We start from the raw sequence: 19,982 nt of genomic DNA on the forward strand, positions 1-19,982 counted from the left end.
CGAATATTCCCCGTAGTACGTTTTCTTTAGGATCTAGAAGGGGTCTGTCCCTTATATATAGTGGGAGAACAACCTTGCAATGGGGGCTTCTCTTTTTTCAACTTTTCTCTAAGACAGAACATTGATTGTAATACTTTTCTACAAGGAACTACCAGCATTTCTAACGTTCAATCATTGATCCTCATAAGATCAGGAAATATTATCTGTTGTGTTCTTCTTATACTCTTTTTGTTCTAGAGATTATTATGCTTGCCTAAGATTTACCCCATCATTTTCTTTGATTGATTTATTAAAAAAGGTTGTAATAACTTTTGAGTTAAACAAAACTGTGATATAGTTTAAACAACATGCTTAAAGTGACTAACTAGTGTCATTTTCACCCTATTCATTACTATTCTTATACACCCTACCAAACGACCCTTAATACCTCTAGCAATAACTAGTGCTAGATTTTTAGCACCTGCCCAAATTAGTACTAGGTTAGAGTAGAGTCCGGAACCAAAATGTGGTTCCTTTTGACTCAAACAACACAAATAGGTGTTAAAAAAAGTTACTTTTTTATGTATAACGCCATAATAACTGGCGCTATATATTAACAGTAACTGGACCGTTAAGTATAGCGCCAGGTATTGTGGCGTTATACTGCACAAGCTGGCACAGCTCAGGTATAGCGCCATAATACCTGGCGCTATACTCTTTTTTCCTGGCCCCACCAATAATTTCTGAGTTAAATAATTGAAAAGCGTATAGTGCCACCTAGTTTGACGCTATATATATATAAACAAAAACTTCCCGGCTAGCCATTTCCTATATAAAGAGGTTAGAATCATATAGAAATTCATTCAAAATTTATTTAACTCTTGTTGAAACGTCTATTGTTTTTAAATTCTCCAGCAATTTTTCATTATGTCTGAAGAGCGTAGGATAAGAGTTTCATTATATTGGGGGGGGGGGGGAGGGGTGAGGTTGTGACGGAGAATAACTCCGTGGGCTACAGTTTAACTGCTAAGTGTCATGTTAAGTTGCCACTTACAATGGAGTACCATACATTGATATCGTTGTTATGCAAAAAAATGAGTGTGAGGAAACATTCAGTGATACTTAAAGTAACCGGAAGATATCCGTATTCCGTCACTCCGCAAGGGGTTGCTTTTTACTCGGAGTTTAACATCGACGATGATGAAACTTTGAGTGATTTTCTGAGGACACCGGGCGAATGTCGGGAATTTCTTGTAATCACAATGTTGGAGATGTACGTGAAGGTCGAAGACGTTCCAAAAAATGAGGTTGTGCGTAGTAGAGATAATCCCCAGTCATCGGGTGGTTATTCTGGAACAGTTTTTGCCGGACAGGTTCCGGATGAAAGAGTTTTCTTTGATTTAAACTTATCACCGCCGGTGAATGAGCGGCGAGAAAATAATTTATACCCTGCTTTCCATAACTCACAAGACGAGTGGTAAACTTCATTTTTCATTTGTGTTAATTATGTATATTTTTGTTGTATTGAATTTGTATTAACGCTCATATATTTAATAGGGGGTACCGGCCGGATATGAATTTTACAAGTGGCCCATCCGGTAGTCATCACCTAATTGAAAACGTCCATCATGGAATTTCATCACATCACATGAGGAGGAAGGACCTGATTTGAAGAGAGACCCTCCTAGACGAAGAGTGTATGAGTCCGAAGTGTCGTTTCATTCAAGATAGATTCCTTACATTGATAACTTGCCAACCATGCCGGATGTGGAAGCTCTCACAAGGGATTTTGATGAAATCCGGACAGCAATGTGGGATGAGTCTAGACCAACGGTGCTTGCAAGGGGGATGCTTTTTCCTGATAAAGCGCGCCTAAGCAGGGCTTGTAAAATGCACAACGTAAAAGATTGTCATGAGATGCAGGTATGGGAGTCAAGTCCGACGGTATACAAGGTTGTTTGCCGCAGGTGGTTTTGGCCATGTAATTGGATGTTGCGTGCGACCAAGAAGAAGACAGGTATGTGGAAAGTGGGTAAATACATTCCCACCCACACATGCGAAATGGACACATTCAACGGTAATCACTTCAACTTGGATATTGACTTGATTTCTCTTGTTCTTATTCCACACATCGAACAGTCCATAAGGTATAAAATAAAAGAGTGCATTACAGCAGTCCACCAGGAACATGGCCATACCATTACTAAAAGAAAGGCATTTCTCAGGCGCAAACGAGCGTTTGAAATAGTCTATGGTAACTGGGATAAGTCATTTGCAGATCTGCCTAGGTACATGGCTGCACTGCAGCATTTTAACCCCGGGGCGGTTGTTGAGTGGAAGCTTGAGTGGAGTGCAGGTAAACCAGGATATATATTCAATTACGTGTTCTGGGCGTTTAAACCAGCTTTTTCGCATTGTGGCCCCGTAATATCCATAGACGACACTCATGTCTATGGAAAGTACGATATCAAGCTGTTAATAGCCGTGGCAATAGATGCTAATGGACAGATATTTCCTCTAACTTTTGCTATTTGTGCCAATGAAATCCAAGAGACGTGGACGCTGTTTTTGAACCATATGAAAGAGCACGTTGTCAAACAGCGTTCCGGTATCTGTCTAATATCTGATCGGCACGGTGGTATCTTAAGTTCTGTGGAGAACTTGCCTGCATGGCAAGAACCTTATGCCTACCATCGTTACTGTGTTGGGCACCTTAAAGCCAATTTCCAGAAGGCATATCCCAATAAGGATATGCATGATTTGATGTGGATGACAGCAACAGACCACCAACAACATAAATTCCGGAGGCACATGGAATATATCAGGCAAGAAGACGAGGCAACCTATCGTTGGTTAATGCGACATGAAATTCATATTTTTTAATAACTTAATTGTATAAATTATATATATATATATACCTATGGGTTTCGGGCTCGATATTTTGAGGCCATGTGGCACGAAACTATCATTAATAATTATGTGCTTTTTTATAATTTAAATTCATATTTTTTAATAACTTAATTGTACAAATTACTAATTATGTGTGTTGATACAATTTTTAACTTAATTGTACAAAGTTTGCATTTTCAACTACCAGTATAAGATATTTAAACAAACGGAATTCTAAGCTAAAATATTACACATTACTACGCTACAAGGCTTTAAATTTTACTACGCTAAAAGGATCTACGTTTTACTACGCTAAAAAGGTCTAGATTTTACTACGCTAAAAAATAATTTAAACTAAATATAAACAACAAATAAATTTAATTGCAAATAAAACACAAAACGGCATGAAAACACACATATATAAATGAGGATATTAACAGACAAATTTATTTGACAAATTTATATTTTTTTATAAAACAACAAAAATTAAATCCGGATAAATTTAACATGCTAGCTTCAAAAAAAAAAAAAACACAAACCGAAATAGAACACATACAAATCAAGTAATATGCATTATTATAAAAGTTTCAACTTAAAATAAATCGAAATACCTCGATTTAGATTTTCAGAAAGTAAGTAGATCGAAATTTTGACTCCGAAAGTATGAATCAACAATACCACGAAGCTCTACACAGATGTGGGACCTACGTGCTTCAACTTTTATGTGCCGGGGGGACCCAAATTTTTTTTTTTTTAAAACGAGGGCAGCAACGGGTAATGGGGGGACCAAGAAGAGGGGAGAGTAAAATAATGGAGGAGGAGGGGAACCGACTGGGCACGATGAAGGAGATGGAAGAATTTTAATAAGGGGTATAGCGCCAGGTATTATGGCGCTATACCTGAGCTGTGTCAGCTTTTACTGTATAGCGCCACAATACCTGGCGCTATACTTAACGGTGCTGTTACCGTTAATATATAGCGCCAGGAATTGTGGCGTTATATATAAAAAAGTCATTTTTTTTTTTACCACCTATTTGTGTAGTTTGAGTCAAAAGGAATCACATTTTGGTTCCGGACTCGGTTAGAGTACATACTAGTAATTACTACTGACAATCCACAAGTCAGTCAGCAATTTTTTTTTTTAAGATTCTATATTTCCCCTTTTTCACATTGTTCACCACCATCCTAAACTTTTTCTAGGCTAGTATGCTTTTGTTATTAGTAAAATTCTTGTTTTACAATTTATGACAGGGCATTAGGCTAGTGTCCATTAATCAAACAATTTTTTTGGTTAAATTACTTAGCTTTTCTGAGTCTCTCTCTTTTGTCTTTTTATGTGGGAGAAAAATATTAAAATAAAAAAAAACAATAAATAAAAATTGAAACTTGGCGTCTGTTGAGTTTTGTTGTGGCACAGAGATCCAAGAAAACAACACACTTTGTTTTCTTTTAAGTTTCTCTCAGATTTAAGCAAACCCCACGAATAAAATGTCGCTCATTTCTTTAATCTCACTCTCTGCACCACTTTTTACTTCATTCTAGAGATACCCATTTGAAAAAGATTTGATTCTTTGATGGTATTATAAGAAAAAGATTTGATTTTTGATTGGAAATTGGACCCAAGAATGTCTGCATCGACTGTATCGTCATGGTCAATAGCTGCATGCATGTCAGCTGCTTGTGAAAATGAGCAAGAGAAGAACTTTTTTAATAGGAATAAGACTTGTAATGGCTTTTCATTTTCCAATTCTTGTTTAGTGAAAAATGAGTGTTCTTCACTCTTTGGATGTTGGAGGAGTAAACACAGGGGCAATCCCACTTCAGGTAATCCTGGTTTGTAGTCTTTAATTTGTTTTGTTTAAGGTTCATGGATATATATTTTGTCATATTCCTGATTCATTTTTCATTCAGTTTGATTGAATTGGATTTTAACAAAATTGGAGCTCATATACATCTTTGAGTATCTATTCAAGTGGTGCATGGCATATTCTTATACTGAAGATTCTGTGTAGAGTTAATAAATTTATAGGTTATACAGGTGCTACTTCTGTCTGTGTGTGTTTTCTCTCTTTTTCTTTTTAAATGACGGTGGTGTCTGAGCCAGCTTGCCTGCACCTCGACCATTTCACCGCGTAACTGCTACTATCTTCCACAGCATACCTCCCAATCCCGTGAGCACAGATATCGAGTACCTGCCACCAAAGCTTAGACAGATGGGAAGAATTAACCTAGTTTTTTTTTCCTACGTGCGATTTGAAACTAAGACCTCATGGTGTTTACTTCTTGTCCCCCTTTTTGCAACTTGAAAAAAAGCAAATCTTATTTTCCCCTTTTGCAACTTGAAAAAGCAATTTTTTGCAGTGGCTTTTGGCATTTAGTCCAAGGTTGGTGAGGTTGGGTATGATAGAAGTTTTAGCCTCACCCTTGTCAGTTGTCATCTACTAATTTTGTCTAATTTTATATAGCGATATTTGATTAGATACGAAGTTTAGGAAGTTGATTTGATTTACATATTATATTGCTGATAGTAAAAGAAAAATGTTGAAGTACTGGTTTGAAAATTAGTTTGATGGAGAGAACATCACATTAAAGTTCAAAATTGAATAGTTTAATGAATTTGAATCTTGATATTGGCAATTTCTTTTTATAGAAATGCGATGGTGTCTAATATTTTGGAGTGCCCCGTTATGGAAAGATTGTTATGTATAAATTGGAACGGAGGGAGTACTTTATTTTTTTGTGGACACGATTGCAAGTTATTGTGCAATTTGTTTGTAGTTTAGTCTGTGCGAACTTCTCTTTTTTTTCTCAGTAAGTGAACGTCTCTCTGTTTTGTTGGCTGTTTCTTCAGCCTACCACTAGTGTGTATTCTCATACCTAAGAAGGAATCAACCTTTGCATGTTCGATTTTTTCTTCTTCTTTTGAAACACATAGCTGTCTATAATTCAGTCTCAAGATGTAATTTCAGTGTCATCTTTCTAATGAAAATTCCGTCAGATTTATCTACTAACATAAACTTTGACGTTTTGTGCCCATCCTTGTACCAGGTGGCATAAGGGCCGTTGCTGTACAACCAGTGATGGAAGTTACATCAAAGAAGAAACCGCCAACCAAGGAAAGGCGAGTGGTTGTGACTGGGATGGGGGTGGTCACGCCAATTGGTCATGACCCCGATGTGTTCTATGAAAACCTTCTTCAAGGCGTCAGTGGCATAAGCGAGATAGAAGCTTTTGATTGTTCGCATTTTCCAACAGTACGTCTACTTCTGGAGTTGCTTTTTCTCTAACTCTAGTATTTTAGATGTTAACAAAGGGGTGTAATTGCAGAGAATTGCTGGAGAGATCAAGTCTTTCTCGACTGCTGGCTGGGTTGCGCCTAAACTTTCGAAAAGAATGGACAAGTTCATGCTTTACATGTTAACAGCTGGTAAGAAGGCATTATCAGACGGTGGGATTACTGAAGATGTAATGAAAGAATTGGATAAAACAAAATGTGGAGTTTTGATTGGCTCTGCTATGGGTGGGATGAAGGTGATCCTCTTTATTTTCTTAAATAAATATTATTCTGATTGGTTAAAAAGGGTAGGTGCGGGGTCCGGGGAAGGGCCGGACCACAAGGATCTATTTTACGCAGCCTTACCCTGCATTTCTGCAAGAGATTGTTTGGTTGACTAAGTTAATTTATTTTAAGTCTATTTTCTTGACCCTTGCTTGAATTGCAGGTCTTCAATGATGCAATAGAATCTTTAAGGATTTCTTATAAGAAGATGAATCCTTTTTGTGTACCATTTGCCACTACAAACATGGGCTCCGCAATGCTTGCCATGGACTTGGTTAGCCAATATTGATAAATTTTTTTGTTATTTGCGCTTTAATGTCAAAAGAAAATCCTTATTCTGTGTTTATTTGTAAATTAAACTGCAGGGATGGATGGGTCCAAATTATTCAATTTCAACTGCATGTGCGACGAGCAACTTCTGCATATTGAATGCTGCTAACCATATCATTAGAGGTGAAGCTGTAAGTCTCTTTTCTTAAGTCATTAAAGAGTTCTCATTAGCATAGCTTTCATTATTATCTTATGTTGTTTAAAAAGCTTTCTTATGATATGTGAGGACCGCCAACCAATAACATGCTGTAATAGCTTATGTTCTCCTTTTGTGTACTGAAAACTTGCAGGATGTGATGCTCTGTGGTGGATCAGATGCAGTGATTATACCAATTGGTATGTATCCTATGTCTTGTCTCTTTTAGTTTAGGCAAGCTGACTTATTTGTTTGCAAATGATTTTTATCTTTTGCAGGATTGGGAGGATTTGTTGCATGCAGAGCGCTTTCCCAGAGAAACAGTGACCCTACTCGAGCTTCTCGGCCCTGGGATAGTGTAATGTCCTGTAATTCTTTTCGTCTTGTTCTCATGCTGCTGTCTAGTTGGAAATGCACTAATTTTATCTGGACTAGAAATGCTAATTCTAGAGTACTTGTTTTAGTCCGATTGTGGGGATAAATAAAATGACTGCATATTTTCATTTTGATCTTGGGCAGAATCGTGATGGATTTGTCATGGGTGAAGGAGCTGGAGTCCTGCTTTTGGAAGAACTTGAGCATGCCAAGGTGATTAATTAAGTATATTAGATTGCTTTTCTTCTTCACCCTCCTCGTGATTCTTAAATAAAAGATAAAAATAAGAAAAAGGTTCCCTAGCCAGATAATTATGCAAGGTATGCCCTTTTAATTTCATTGTCTGAATGAGCAGAGAAGAGGTGCAACTATCTATGCTGAATTTCTTGGTGGAAGCTTTACTTGTGATGCTTATCACATGACAGAGCCTCATCCTGAAGGTAATTGCCCTTGTCTTCCCACTATGAAATTGAAAATCAGAGGCTTAAAGTTCCCTTTATTGAATTGATCAATTGCCTAAAGTTGTAAATTAGCCACCTACTTTTTAAGCAAACAATTAAATTTAAAGTATGACAAAAATCAAGTGTGCCAAGATTTCTTATTTTTAGTGACTGTTGTATTTCTGTCCTTAAGATTCTTCGAACATGGCATGACCTACTTTGGCATATAAAGATTTGCCTTTCAACATCACAGTCTGCATCAATAACATAAAGTCCTGAAGCCCTTCTCTGTTTGGCCATTCTTGGTTGTAGTGCTTGAATTTCTTACTCACAACTTGTAATTAATAATGGATACGCAAAAATAGTAAATTGCTATCCCTGATTCTTCTTGAGCTTAATATTGTTTCCAATTTTCTATTTCTTTGATTTATTTTTTTTGTATCAAGTTGCACTAAAAATAGTTCTGTTCCCAGTCTTGTTTCTCCAAGGTCTAAGATTTTTGCCAAATCTCAATTTCAAAAAATTGTTGCTCAATTTGAAGCAAGGAGAGCTTAACTTGATAAGAAATGCACGATCTCTTATTTTGTGTAATGTAGATTGAACTATAATAGGAAATAAATTAACTCGAACTCTTCATTTTCCACAAATAAGCAGGAGCCGGCGTTATCTTATGCATAGAGAAGGCCTTAGCTCAGTCTGGTGTATCCAAGGAAGATGTGAACTATATTAATGCACATGCCACTTCTACACCGGCAGGGGATCTCAGAGAGTACCAAGCTCTTGTACATTGTTTTGGTCAGAACCCAGAGGTCAGATTTTTTCTCAACTACTGTTGCTCATTCCTGTTCCTTCAGGTTTTTCTTTCAGCTATTTAATTAGTTACTACTCCATGTTTTGCAGTTACGGGTGAACTCTACGAAGTCTATGATCGGTCACCTGCTAGGCGCTGCTGGTGCTGTCGAGGCAGTAGCAACTGTTCAAGTAACTTTATTTCACATTCCTTGAAGTAGTGCTGCTACTTGATTGCTGTTGCTTCTAGTTTCTTGTTTAAGACATCATCTAAATGACTTACATTTTTTGCAAAAATATGGATTTGAATAGCCATTTTTGAGATAACTCAACGATTATTTCTCTGCTACTTTCATAATTCTTTGCAGTTTACAGGTGCTGAGGAGTGTTATTGAATTGAAGAATTAACCTAAATAGCCGTCCATCCAACTGGTTAAACTAAAAATAGCCGGCGACGAATAATATATGTATAATCCATAGTATATATGTGTATGACCGTGTATAATCAGTGGATAATCTGTGTATACCAGCTAGAAAAGTTAAACAGTGAATCCGGTCAGTTTTTTGTGTAAAGATCCCTATTGAATTTGACAGTCTTGATTGGTTTATCCAACTTTCGTGGTGGAATCTCATTAGTTATAAAATCTGCCTAGATTGTGGGAAGGACAATGAAGATTGTCTTTTCTGTGGAAATTTACTGCAATCTTATGCGAATTTATGTTTTTAATAGCAATTGCTTGTGATAATGTTATCGGATTGACTTAAGAAAAAAAAAGATAATATTGTCAGATTGAACCTAGATGTTGGACAGCTTATCCATATGATTGTTGTTTACTGTATCTTTCTCAATACCCCTTTAAACATGTCTCTTCGGTGCTGACACTCTTTAAAATTTTATTGCTTGACTCTTTAAAATTTTATTGCTTGACTCTGACCGAGGGTTAAAATGATTTTTGTAGGCAATACGAAGTGGATGGGTTCATCCAAATATAAATCTTGAAAACCCAGAAGAGGGTGTGGTATGACTCTCTTTTCGTTGCACTGACAATTGTTTTTGTTCATATGAGCTTGATTTATTATCTTAAGTCTATACTTTTATCAGTTAGTTGGTTACCCTTTATAATCTCAGTTTCTAGATTAAGGCAGATTAGAAGCCATCTTAATTCTCTGTCTTTATAACAAACTTTGGCTAAAGATGGAGTCTTTTGCAAAATAATCAATCAAACTGCTAAGTCAGTTAACATCACTTGCATTAATCTTTCATCTCAAAATTTCTATCCTATTACAAAAACATTTTTTATTAAACATGAATGGAAGCATCTCATATGTCATCTCTCTTGGTTCAATTCTTTCAACAATTTAGTGTTATAATTTGGCCTTTGATGATATCTATATGCTTGAAACAGGATACAAATTTGCTCGTGAGTGCCAAAAAAGAAAGATTGGATATTAAGGTAGCACTATCTAATTCATTTGGATTTGGCGGCCATAATTCGTCGATCTTATTTGCTCCTTACAAGTAGATATCAGTGACAACATTGGTACATCCAAAGGTATGTAAGCGTGTATGCTTGTTGATTTTGACCTTAATTTTATAAGCAAGGACAGTTAGTAATTATAAGTGGAGCGTTATTCAGTTATAAGTGTTGTGTATTGAGGAATATGGGAAAAACAAAGAAGAAAGAGGGCATTTGAAGGTTGAACTTTATCACCCTAAAGATGTAGCTAAGGAACCAGAAAGAGAATAGTCTAATAAAAAAGAGCTCAATCTTGTTTCTACTGAAAACAGAAATGGAGTTTCATTCCCTAAGTGACATTTCAATTTTGTTGCCAAGGAAATTAAGAATATCTGGTGGGTTTAAAAGAACTGTTGATTCCTTAGCAACATAGCAAACAAGAATTAACCATTAAAAAGCAGGCCATTTCTTGTATTGTTTGATTACACACTTCCCTTTTATTGAAAGTGTAAGAGTAAGGATTTAGTCTAGGAATAGTTGAGATGATTTTTATTTTGGTGAATTCCTTTGATTTTAAAACCTACGGCAAGGAGATTGTAACTCTTAGTGAATGAACCATATCACAGATGATTTTGAAATCTGGTATAGGGTTATAGCAGCCAAGTTAAAAACTTGTTTCTTGCTTATGGAAAAAAGTTAAAAATTTACTTCTTTGCGATTTTAACTTCCAAGTGAAAAATATCCCCGCGACACCCCCTTTTTTCTTTTCTTTTTTCCTTCCAAATATCTTTCCTTTTGTTTTCTTTCTTTTCTATGTGAAAACAGATATCTTGATGTCTATATTGTCATTAACGATATCCTTTTTTCTTGTCAGGAAAATCGATTAGTCCTTAATTTCCAGTTACAATGGAGCTGAAATTCCAAGAAGGCCTCATTTTACTGGAAATATTGTTTCCTTGTAGATAAGCATTGGAGCAAGCACATGAAGGGGAAATCGCGAAGGATTTCCTTTTACTTTTACAATGGCTACTGTGACATTCTTGTTTTCGATCATTAAACTGATCTCATATTTTCTTAGGCATCAGAAAATGATTGTATGTTAAAGGCATTACTGTAGGACCTTTGAATAATTGCATATTGGTTCCTTTTGTTATCTGGAAATTGTTGGGGGAATACAATATTATTCTCTTAAACTTTAAACTTTGGCTTGTTTAGTCTTTTCCTGCACTTCTTAGTTTTTAGTTTTCCTTTTCTCCATTTGTCAAGGGGTAAATGTTGAACCTTAAGTTACACTAGTTGGTTTCACTAGGCTCTATTGCAACCAAAACTTTCTGTATCATCATATATGTTTAGCTCAATATGGATGCATAAACTAGCAGTGGAAAATTGAACTAATTGTTCCTGGAAAAAAGCAGCTCAGTGCACAAAGCATCTTGCATTCACGCAGGGTCGGGCGAGGGTCTGTACCTCAAGGGTTGTGATGTAGACAACCTACCCTAATGCACACTGATGACTTTTTTCACGGTTCGAACTCATGACCTATGGGTCATACGGAGATAACTTTTCCGTTGCTTCAAGGCTCAGCTAATTGCTCCGGGATTATATAAAATACTCTTGACTTGACGTTCCACTCAAGAATGTGGGTGGGACGAATGACATTTCTTCACATTTTAATCATAAGTCTCGGGTTCAAGCCTTGAGAATTGACAAAACATTAAAATTTGTTCAGTATTACTACTTTTTCTTTAAAAAACAAAAACAAAAGACATATTTATTTACACCGACAAATGCAGTTTTTCCCTTTTTCTTTATCCCATGGGAAATTTAAGGACCAATGGGTAAAACATAATTTTAGATCAAACATTAAGCTAGAAATTTGTCGAATAAAGCAACACAGTCAGAGTTAGAAACAACGTAAGAGGTACTAGGAGCAGAAATCTATCAATCAACATGCAAAAACAGGGTATTTACAGTACAGTAGCTTATAAATGTGTATCATAAGAATACAACAACAACGATCCAATAAAATCCCACAAGTGGGGTCTAAGGAGGATAGTGTGTACACAGACCTTACCCCTACCCGATAGAGCAAATAGGCTGTTTCTGATGGACTCTCGGCTCAAGAAGACGGAAAGAAAACGAGAAGAGACAATATATCAATCTGTTTATCATAAGAATCTAAAAAAAAGTAATACAAGCTGGATTCATTTGATGGACTAAAGATTCACATGGATTCAGTAGGTTCAACTGAAACCAATATTTTCCGCTCCAAACATAGAAATATATATGTGAAAATTATTAAAGTTTTAACAAAATTAAAACATATTCAACACTAAAAACCTTAAAAGTTGAATTTGTTGACTTCAAATTCTGAATCCACGTCTGCCGTCAAAGTTGATTGATGAGGTAGAGAGCATTACTAGTAACCTTAGCAACATTAGTAATCTTTCTCTTCACATCATACCTAATTTTTCCATTAATTTCTTTGAAACCATCTAAACAAGTATCTTCATTTGTCAAAGCAGCACTAACCCAAGTCTCCAAATTACTCATTTGTAACTTAAAACCTTTCCCTTTATGCAAATGTTTTAGCTCAGAAATAGCCTTTCTTAGCTCATACATTGAGTCACCTATTTGCTCTATACAATCAATAAGTGCCCCTTTTTCTCTTTTGCTTTGTAATTTCAATTTGATGAGGAAATTGGAAGCTTTTTTGGCTCTTGAAAGAGTGACATTAACGGCTGCTTTTGCTAAATCTTTGGGGGTGTTAATGACATAGTTATAAGATGAGAGGGTTCTAATGCAAATATTAGGGTAACTTGCATGGACACAAGATGTACTTACAAGATTTGTGGAGGATGGAGATGATGAAGTGATTGGTTTCTTCCCTTTGGTAAAGTGAGAGAAATGGAGAATGGAGACAAGAATAAGGAGAAGAAAGCGAAGCATTTTCATTTGTCAGTTTTGATCAGAGACGAATCCAGAATTTAATATAATATGATGAGTTCAGAATGTGTCAAATATATATATATATATATATATATATATATATATATATAACGAATCAAGTGAAAGACAAGGGTGGAACTACCTTTAGTAAATGGGGTTCAATTGAATCTCCTCCGTCGATATATTATACTACTCAAAATAATAAAAGCAAACTTTTTTTTTAATATGTATACATTATTGAATCTTCTTGACATAAAAAAGTAGCTAGTGTAGTTAGTGGCGAAGCCAGAAATTATCCCAGGGGTGTTCAGACTTGAAAGAAGTAAAAACAAAAAGTTCCGAGAAAGGGTGTTCAATACATGTTATATACATCTAAAATCTATTATTTTACTTATATACACATTGTAATTTTTCGTAATATTTCGATGACGGGACCACCCTTAGCAAAAGGTGGCTTCGCCCCTAAGTGTAGTAGCAAAGGTGAGCCAATATTTTGTTAATTCTTCTTTTTCTCTTTATACATACATAGATTATACACTGATTATATACTTATATATATTATATATATTTGTCAACGATTTTTAATTTAAGCGATTGAATGTGTCGCTTTTAGTTCTTTTTTTTTTCTCTTTCTTAAATGTGAAGTGACTGTGTGGACTATAAAGTGTACTGTTAGCTGGGGTTAGCTGCTGAGTTCTTTATAGGGGTTGGTGAGTTTGATAAGTGTGCATTAATGTAAGAGGCCGTTCGGACATAAGAATTTTTTTTTTTTGGAAATTTTTTTATTTTTTTCTAAATCAGCGTTTGTTCATAAAATTTTCAATTTTCACTTGAAGATATATTTTGTAATTTTTCGAAAATTTGAAATACTCCAAAAAGCTGTTTTTCAAAATTTTCACTCAGATCACTCACAAAACTTCAAAAACAACCCAAAATTATATTCATGTCCAAACAAAACTCTAATTTTCAAATACCATTTTCACATGAAATTTTTGTCACTTTATTTTAAATTTTACAATTCTTATGTCCAAATGCCACTAAGGCATTCATAGATTGTACAAAAATCTCACAAGTTTCATTTGGCAGTTTCAATGCTAAACTATAAGGGTAGTTTTCTTTAAAAGTTAGAAATAACTCACCTCTGGAAATAGGAATTGAATTTGGGGTGGGGGTAGATATTGGAAGATGGTAAATGTTAAAAGGAAATTAAATGAACCGTGAAGAGTAAGACTAAGAAACAGTACTCCCTACTGTGGCCTATAGTAGAGGCGGATCTAGGATTTAAACTTTATGGGTTCAATATTTAAGAATTTATTGTGATTTTAGTGATTTTTTGCATATAAATTTGTACTCTATTTTGAAAGTTATTAGTTCAATTGAACCCGATGTTATAGGGCTACATACGCCCCTGGTCCTATAGGTCACAAATTCAACTCGTGAAATTAGTTAGTGATGCTTGCATCAGTATAAATTATCTACATTACATCCCTTATGGGGTACGACCCTTTTCTAAATCTTGAGATACTTCGTGCATTAGACTGCATTTTATTGCGGAGAACAATCACAACCTTACTCTTGAATTATTTGCAAAAATATCATCGTTCATGTCAATTCTTTCTACAATATTTATTCCAAAACTAACATGCATAAAATCGCTATAATAACGCCAAACAACGGGTATTATGTCTTTTTGCAAATCCATATGAAGAATTTCAAATTCTGCCCTGACTTTTGAGTCATGGATTTTACGAATGTCACCGACTAGAGTTGCGGTGAAATGGTAAGTGCTCCTTCATCCTTAGCTAGAGATCTTATGTTTGAGTTAGGAGAATAAAATTGCTTTGTTAGGACACGCTTTACCCCTAATATAAAATTTTCCGGCACGAATCCAGATTTAGTCGGGTCCAATGCCGGTACCAGACAAAAACCAAGAAGAGGAATTCTACATACGTCTCATTCATAAAGTGAGAGAACTATAAGTCGTTATTGTTCAAAATACTTATTAATTTTTTAAAGGGGTCCATTTTGTGAATTATAAGTTCTTTTTATTGGAGAAAAAAAAAAAAAGCAATTTTGTTTGCACATAACCTGTCACAAAGTTCATTTATATGGAAATTCTATTTTTCAGAAAACTCTGAAATGATGAATAAGGATCAAGGAGATTTTTCATAAATAGGAAATCGGAATAATGGGCTCAATTATTGATAGAGTGAATTAATTTGTCATTTCTTAAAATTTCTCTTCTGATATAGAATCGTAATGTAACGTGTATCTTTCCCTGTTTCGGTTACGGAATAGATGAAATGAATTAAAAAAATAATTTTTTATTCTTATTGGAACTCATTGTGATGAACTGCTGATCAATCACAATAATTGTGAAGTATTGTTCAGTATCTTATTTTTCTTTGTCTTCTTTGAAACTAAATTCAAATAAATTATGTCCTTTTCGATCACAACCGGACAAGACAAAAGGAATAAATGAGAATGACCTACCAAATGATATTTTTTTTGGTTCAGCCGATCAATAGGTTAAAGGGACAAATATACCCCCTACTTTTGTATATTGTCTACGTTTAACTTCCATTATATTATTCGGTCAAATTTATCCTTATCGTTATACTATCCAGCTGAATTTATCCCTACCATTAGCAAGCTTTTAAAAATTAGGGAAATTTTCATAAAGCACTATCTTTTAGTAGTAATTAGCCATCTATAGATACCATTTGCTATATTACGGATTATAGGTACCTTTTATGTGGTTATAAGAAGTATTTGATGTATTTAAGCTATTGTATTCATGAATACAGTAGCAAAAATAGGGGTGAATCAGGGAAGCCAGCTAATCAGTTATTGTATTCGAGTGTATTCGACTGTATTCATGGAGTGAAACATGGGATTACAGCTGGACAGATTATTGTATTCGCCTGTATTCAACTGTATTCACGGCGTGAAATAGGGGATGACACTGTTTTTAAAAGGGAAAGTGAATCAATTAACATAATAGACTCCTAATATAACTCAACAAACTCAATTATAATACACAAATTTTGTATTTTCAGTTATAAAAAAGATTCTCAACCGAAAAATACCCCAAAAATATAGCAATCTTCAGAGAAAATATATAATACATCTGAATACATAAATTATATTAATTAAAAAAAACTTATGAATACATTCATGGCATATAGCGAGACAGTGAATACAATGAAATACATAGAATACAGCGGGATACATTGAAATATAATGAGAAAAAAGGACAATGAATACAATGAAATACATGGAATACAACGAGATACATTGAATTACAATGAAAAAAAAGACAATGAATACAATGAAATACATGAAAATACATTGACATATATTAACAGAAAGTCATCCTACAACATCCATATCTCAATTTTTTCAATTGGCAGGGACGGTATTCACGAGGCTAGTGGAGCCAGCTTATACAGCAGTGAGTAACGAGTTTAGGAGGAGAATGGGAAGGAAAACGACAGTGACAAGCCTTGGCGGATTCGACACTTGCTACACAGTCCCCATTAGAATTCAACAATAACGCTGATGTTTGCGGGCATGGAAATAAGCTGCCGCAGGACAACTTCTTGATCCGTAGCAGAGAAGGAATCAATTAATGGAGGATCCGACACTTGCTACTCAATCCTAATAGAATGGATCCAAAAAAAAAATGGGTGTAGTTAGAAATCTACAAAGCTAAACAGTAAAAACATACTCTTAGTAATTGCCTAATCCTATCATCTAGTCTTCTACTCATATACATAGTGATCCGCTCTTCATGTGTCTTCCTCTGTTGCTTTCTTGCTTCTTAACGGAATTGGCTGGTTTGGGGACCAATCCAGGTATATTGGTTACCTCCGTAGCAGAGAAGGAATCAATTAATGGAGGATATCGACTTCTTGCTAACAATTCTCCTACTACAATGGAGGATATCGACGGAGGAGAAATCGCAAGCGAACTAGACAGAGAAGAGGAAGAGTATCGGAAATTTTAATGGGATGGGGGAAGAGAATGGGATGTATCAAAGTAGAGAGAGAAAGAAAATATTGTAACTGATTAGCGTATTTAGTGGCTTAGGGCTAGGAGGTAACCAAAATTAAATATTTTGCTATAAACCTTAAAAGGTATCTATAGAATATAATTTTTTTAAATGATATTTATTTAAAATAAATAAGGTGTTAACCTTTGCTATATGAGGTAAAAATTCCTAAAAATTACCCCTTGATCTGTTAGGTAATCCAAAATCTCCCAATTTCCTTTTATATAAATCACTTGTTGTCTTCTTGCTCCACTATTTTCAGGAATTACTATTGTTAAGAGCTCAGCTATGGAGTCTCACGAGATCAAACACAGAAGCTATCGAAGAGAAGAGAGAAGGAGAAGAGAGGTTCCATTAGAAGAACAGTGAAAAATAAAATCTGTACAGTACATAACTAACTAACTAACACCTATTTTATACAAATAATAACGTACTTATCTTAACTTAATTTCAGCTGCTAATTACAGCTCATTGACAACTGTACACCCATACACCTAACTAACTAGAGTAACTAACTAGAGTTCTCCACACTCTCCCCTCAAGCTGAGGGATGAAAACAAGTTCTTCATTTCCAGCTTGCTCACTAAGTAATCATGTTGTGGACTACACAGGTCTTTATCAGCACATCTGCAAGTTGTTCTTTGGTTCCAATATGCTGCGTTTGAATCAGACCTTCCTAGATTTTTTCCCTCACAAAGTGACAGTCTATGTCAATATGCTTTGTCCTTTCATGAAAGATTGGATGAACTGCAATTTGAATAGCAGCTTTGCTATCACAGAAAAGGTGTATTGGAACTTCAACTTCAATGTTAAGCTCTCTGAATAGTCCTGTTAGCCATGTAACTTCTGCTACTGTTGTGGCCATGCTTCTGAATTCCGCTTCAACTGAGCTTCTTGAAACTGTTCCTTGCTTCTTTGATTTCTGGGATATCAAGGCTTCTCCAAACTTGATTACATAACCAGTTACTGATCTTCTTGTTTCTACACAAACACCCCAGTCTGAATCACAGCAGGCAGTTAACTTCATATTTCCTTCTGCTGGCATGAATAGACCTAGACCTGGAGTTCCTTTTATATACCTGATGACCCTCTTGGCAGCAGTCATGTGAGACTGTTTAGGAGCATGCATGAACTGACTAAGTACTTGAACCACAAAGGCTATGTCAGTCCTAGTCATGGTTAAGTACAATAGTATGCCTACTATTCTCTGATATTTCCCTTTGTCTTCAAGTTCATTGTCATTGTCACTACCATTCTTGGTGACAACCTTATTAAATTCCATAGAGGTTAGCTTGTGATTGAATTCTAGTGGAGTAGTTACTGGCTTTCCACCCAACAAACCTAGTTCAGAAACTAGTTCAAGTGCATAATTTCTTTGGCACATTTGAATTCCTTTTTTTGATCTAGAAAATTCAATGCCCAAGAAGTATTTTAGTTCCCCAAGATCTTTCATTTTGAATCTGACTTGTAAGTCCTTCCTTACTTGCTCAATCAACTTCAAGTTGGTTCCTGTTATTAGGAGATCATCCACATAGACAAGTGTGACCACCAGGTGTGATCCTTTTCTGTTGTATGAAGAGAGAATAGTCATAATGAGACTGTGTGAACCCCATATCCAACAGAGCTTCTGTTAACTTCAAGTTCCACTGGCTAGGAGCTTGTTTGAGCCCTTACAAGAACTTGTTGAGCTTGAATACCTTCTGATACTCCCCCTGGCTTGAAAAGCCATCTGGAATTTGCATAAAGAATTCTTCAGAAAGATCTGATAACTGTGATTTTAACACGTTTTATGCCCATACTTGCCTATGCCTTATGTATGAATTGTCATGAAATAGACTCAGAATGCTTACAAAGTGTGCTTGATTGCAGGTTTGAGCGACAAGATGACGAAAGTCAAGAACCAACTCGAAACGGAGTGAAACCTGCTCAAGTATCAAAAATCAGTGAAGTAGGGACAGGAGGACCTAGCGCGGACCGCACTGATTTGTTGCGCGGCCGCGCTAGGAGATTCAGAGAGCACCCATTTCAGGAGTCTCCAAGCGCGGTCATCGCTCATTTCTACGCGGTCAGCGCTGGTGTCTACGCGGTCGCGCTTCAATGTTGTGCGGTCCGCGCTCATTAGCCTGTGCGGCCGCGCTACTTCTTTGTGCGGTCCGCGTCCCCAGTTCCAGAAGTGAATGATAGAAGGCCAAGACCCCTACGCGGCCGCGCTGCATTTATGCGCGGTCCGCGCCAGCCCCGCAGGGGTATTTTTGTCCGATTTTTCTGGCATAGTATAAATAGAATATTTTATTATTTCTAGGTTAAGTTTTAGACATCAGAGAGCAGCAGCACTCGTGAGATTCAAGTTTTAGCCTATTTTGGGCATTTTAACCTTGTTTTAACATGAATTCGTGTAGATTAACTTCCTAGTTAATTATTATGTTGATTTTATCTATTTCTTCTTTAATTTCTGTTGCTATTATGGCTAGCTAAACCCATTAGCTAGGGTTGTGGCTCAACCCTAGTGTGGGTAATTAATGGGTGTGATTGTTTAGTGCTTGAATGATGTTGGGTGTTTGATATTTGGGTTGATTTTATGTTTTAACTAGGATTTGGTGGTTGCAAACACTAAGTCTAGCTTAGTGAGTCTTGACTCTTCTTGAGAAAGAGTTTCTATGACTCCATAGTTAACCCAACAAGGAATTGGGATGGACCCATGAGAATGGTAGTCCCAATTAACGGGTAAGACCTCGAGAGAGTGATTACCCAACTTGAACCCTAAGTTGCTTGGTTTGTTAGTCTACCCAATTGGTCTCGAGAGAGTCAATTGGGCAAAATCACTCTTTCTACCGAGAGGTGTGAGAGTGAGTGCTATCGTGAAACGGTTATATCATAAGCCCCATAATCATCATTCTCGTATTAGGAATCTCGACCCGTTAGCTGATCACCTAGGTAAATGCCACGACCTTAGTGCCTTTCTCTATCTTGCATACAATCTAGATTAAATCTCTTCGCATAATTTAGTTATAATTAGTAGTTGTTA

At 35.9% G+C, this 19,982-nt stretch overlaps 3 protein-coding genes across 3 annotated transcripts; 1 reads left to right on the forward strand and 2 right to left on the reverse strand.

Annotated features, from left to right (window-relative positions):
* LOC109229328 (3-oxoacyl-[acyl-carrier-protein] synthase II, chloroplastic-like) lies at positions 4,141 to 11,163 on the forward strand. The gene is made up of 14 exons (XM_019394731.1): positions 4,141 to 4,692; positions 5,917 to 6,122; positions 6,196 to 6,399; positions 6,591 to 6,701; positions 6,793 to 6,888; positions 7,048 to 7,093; positions 7,172 to 7,251; positions 7,413 to 7,481; positions 7,624 to 7,708; positions 8,363 to 8,517; positions 8,609 to 8,689; positions 9,457 to 9,516; positions 9,904 to 10,050; positions 10,829 to 11,163. The coding sequence occupies exons 1-13, from the start codon at positions 4,494 to 4,496 to the stop codon at positions 10,018 to 10,020; spliced, it is 1,509 nt and encodes a 502-aa protein (XP_019250276.1). The 5' UTR covers positions 4,141 to 4,493; the 3' UTR covers positions 10,021 to 10,050; positions 10,829 to 11,163.
* LOC109230544 (21 kDa protein-like) lies at positions 11,902 to 12,977 on the reverse strand. Its single transcript, XM_019396029.1, has one exon. The coding sequence runs from the start codon at positions 12,907 to 12,909 to the stop codon at positions 12,343 to 12,345; it is 567 nt and encodes a 188-aa protein (XP_019251574.1). The 5' UTR covers positions 12,910 to 12,977; the 3' UTR covers positions 11,902 to 12,342.
* LOC109230174 (uncharacterized mitochondrial protein AtMg00810-like) lies at positions 17,634 to 18,686 on the reverse strand. The gene is made up of 2 exons (XM_019395697.1): positions 18,655 to 18,686; positions 17,634 to 18,522 (listed from the first exon to the last, which is right to left on the reverse strand). Exons 1-2 carry the CDS (start codon positions 18,684 to 18,686, stop codon positions 17,634 to 17,636), a joined length of 921 nt encoding a protein of 306 aa, XP_019251242.1.

Source organism: Nicotiana attenuata, chromosome 7 (assembly GCF_001879085.1).
Source record: "Nicotiana attenuata strain UT chromosome 7, NIATTr2, whole genome shotgun sequence".
Taxonomy (NCBI): domain Eukaryota; kingdom Viridiplantae; phylum Streptophyta; class Magnoliopsida; order Solanales; family Solanaceae; genus Nicotiana; species Nicotiana attenuata.

Excerpts from the sequence above, each read along its gene's own strand:
- LOC109230174 (XM_019395697.1), bottom strand. The coding sequence starts at position 18,686 with ATGGCTTTTCAAGCCAGGGGGAGTATCAGAAG. Across the intron at positions 18,523-18,654 it reads GCCAGGGGGAGTATCAGAAG|AAAAGGATCACACCTGGTGG; the intron begins GTATTCAAGCTC and ends TTCATACAACAG.
- LOC109229328 (XM_019394731.1), top strand. The coding sequence starts at position 4,494 with ATGTCTGCATCGACTGTATCGTCATGGTCAATAGCTGCATGCATGTCA. Across the intron at positions 6,889-7,047 it reads ATATCATTAGAGGTGAAGCT|GATGTGATGCTCTGTGGTGG; the intron begins GTAAGTCTCTTT and ends GAAAACTTGCAG. Across the intron at positions 9,517-9,903 it reads AAAACCCAGAAGAGGGTGTG|GATACAAATTTGCTCGTGAG; the intron begins GTATGACTCTCT and ends TGCTTGAAACAG.
- LOC109230544 (XM_019396029.1), bottom strand. The coding sequence starts at position 12,909 with ATGAAAATGCTTCGCTTTCTTCTCCTTATTCTTGTCTCCATTCTCCAT.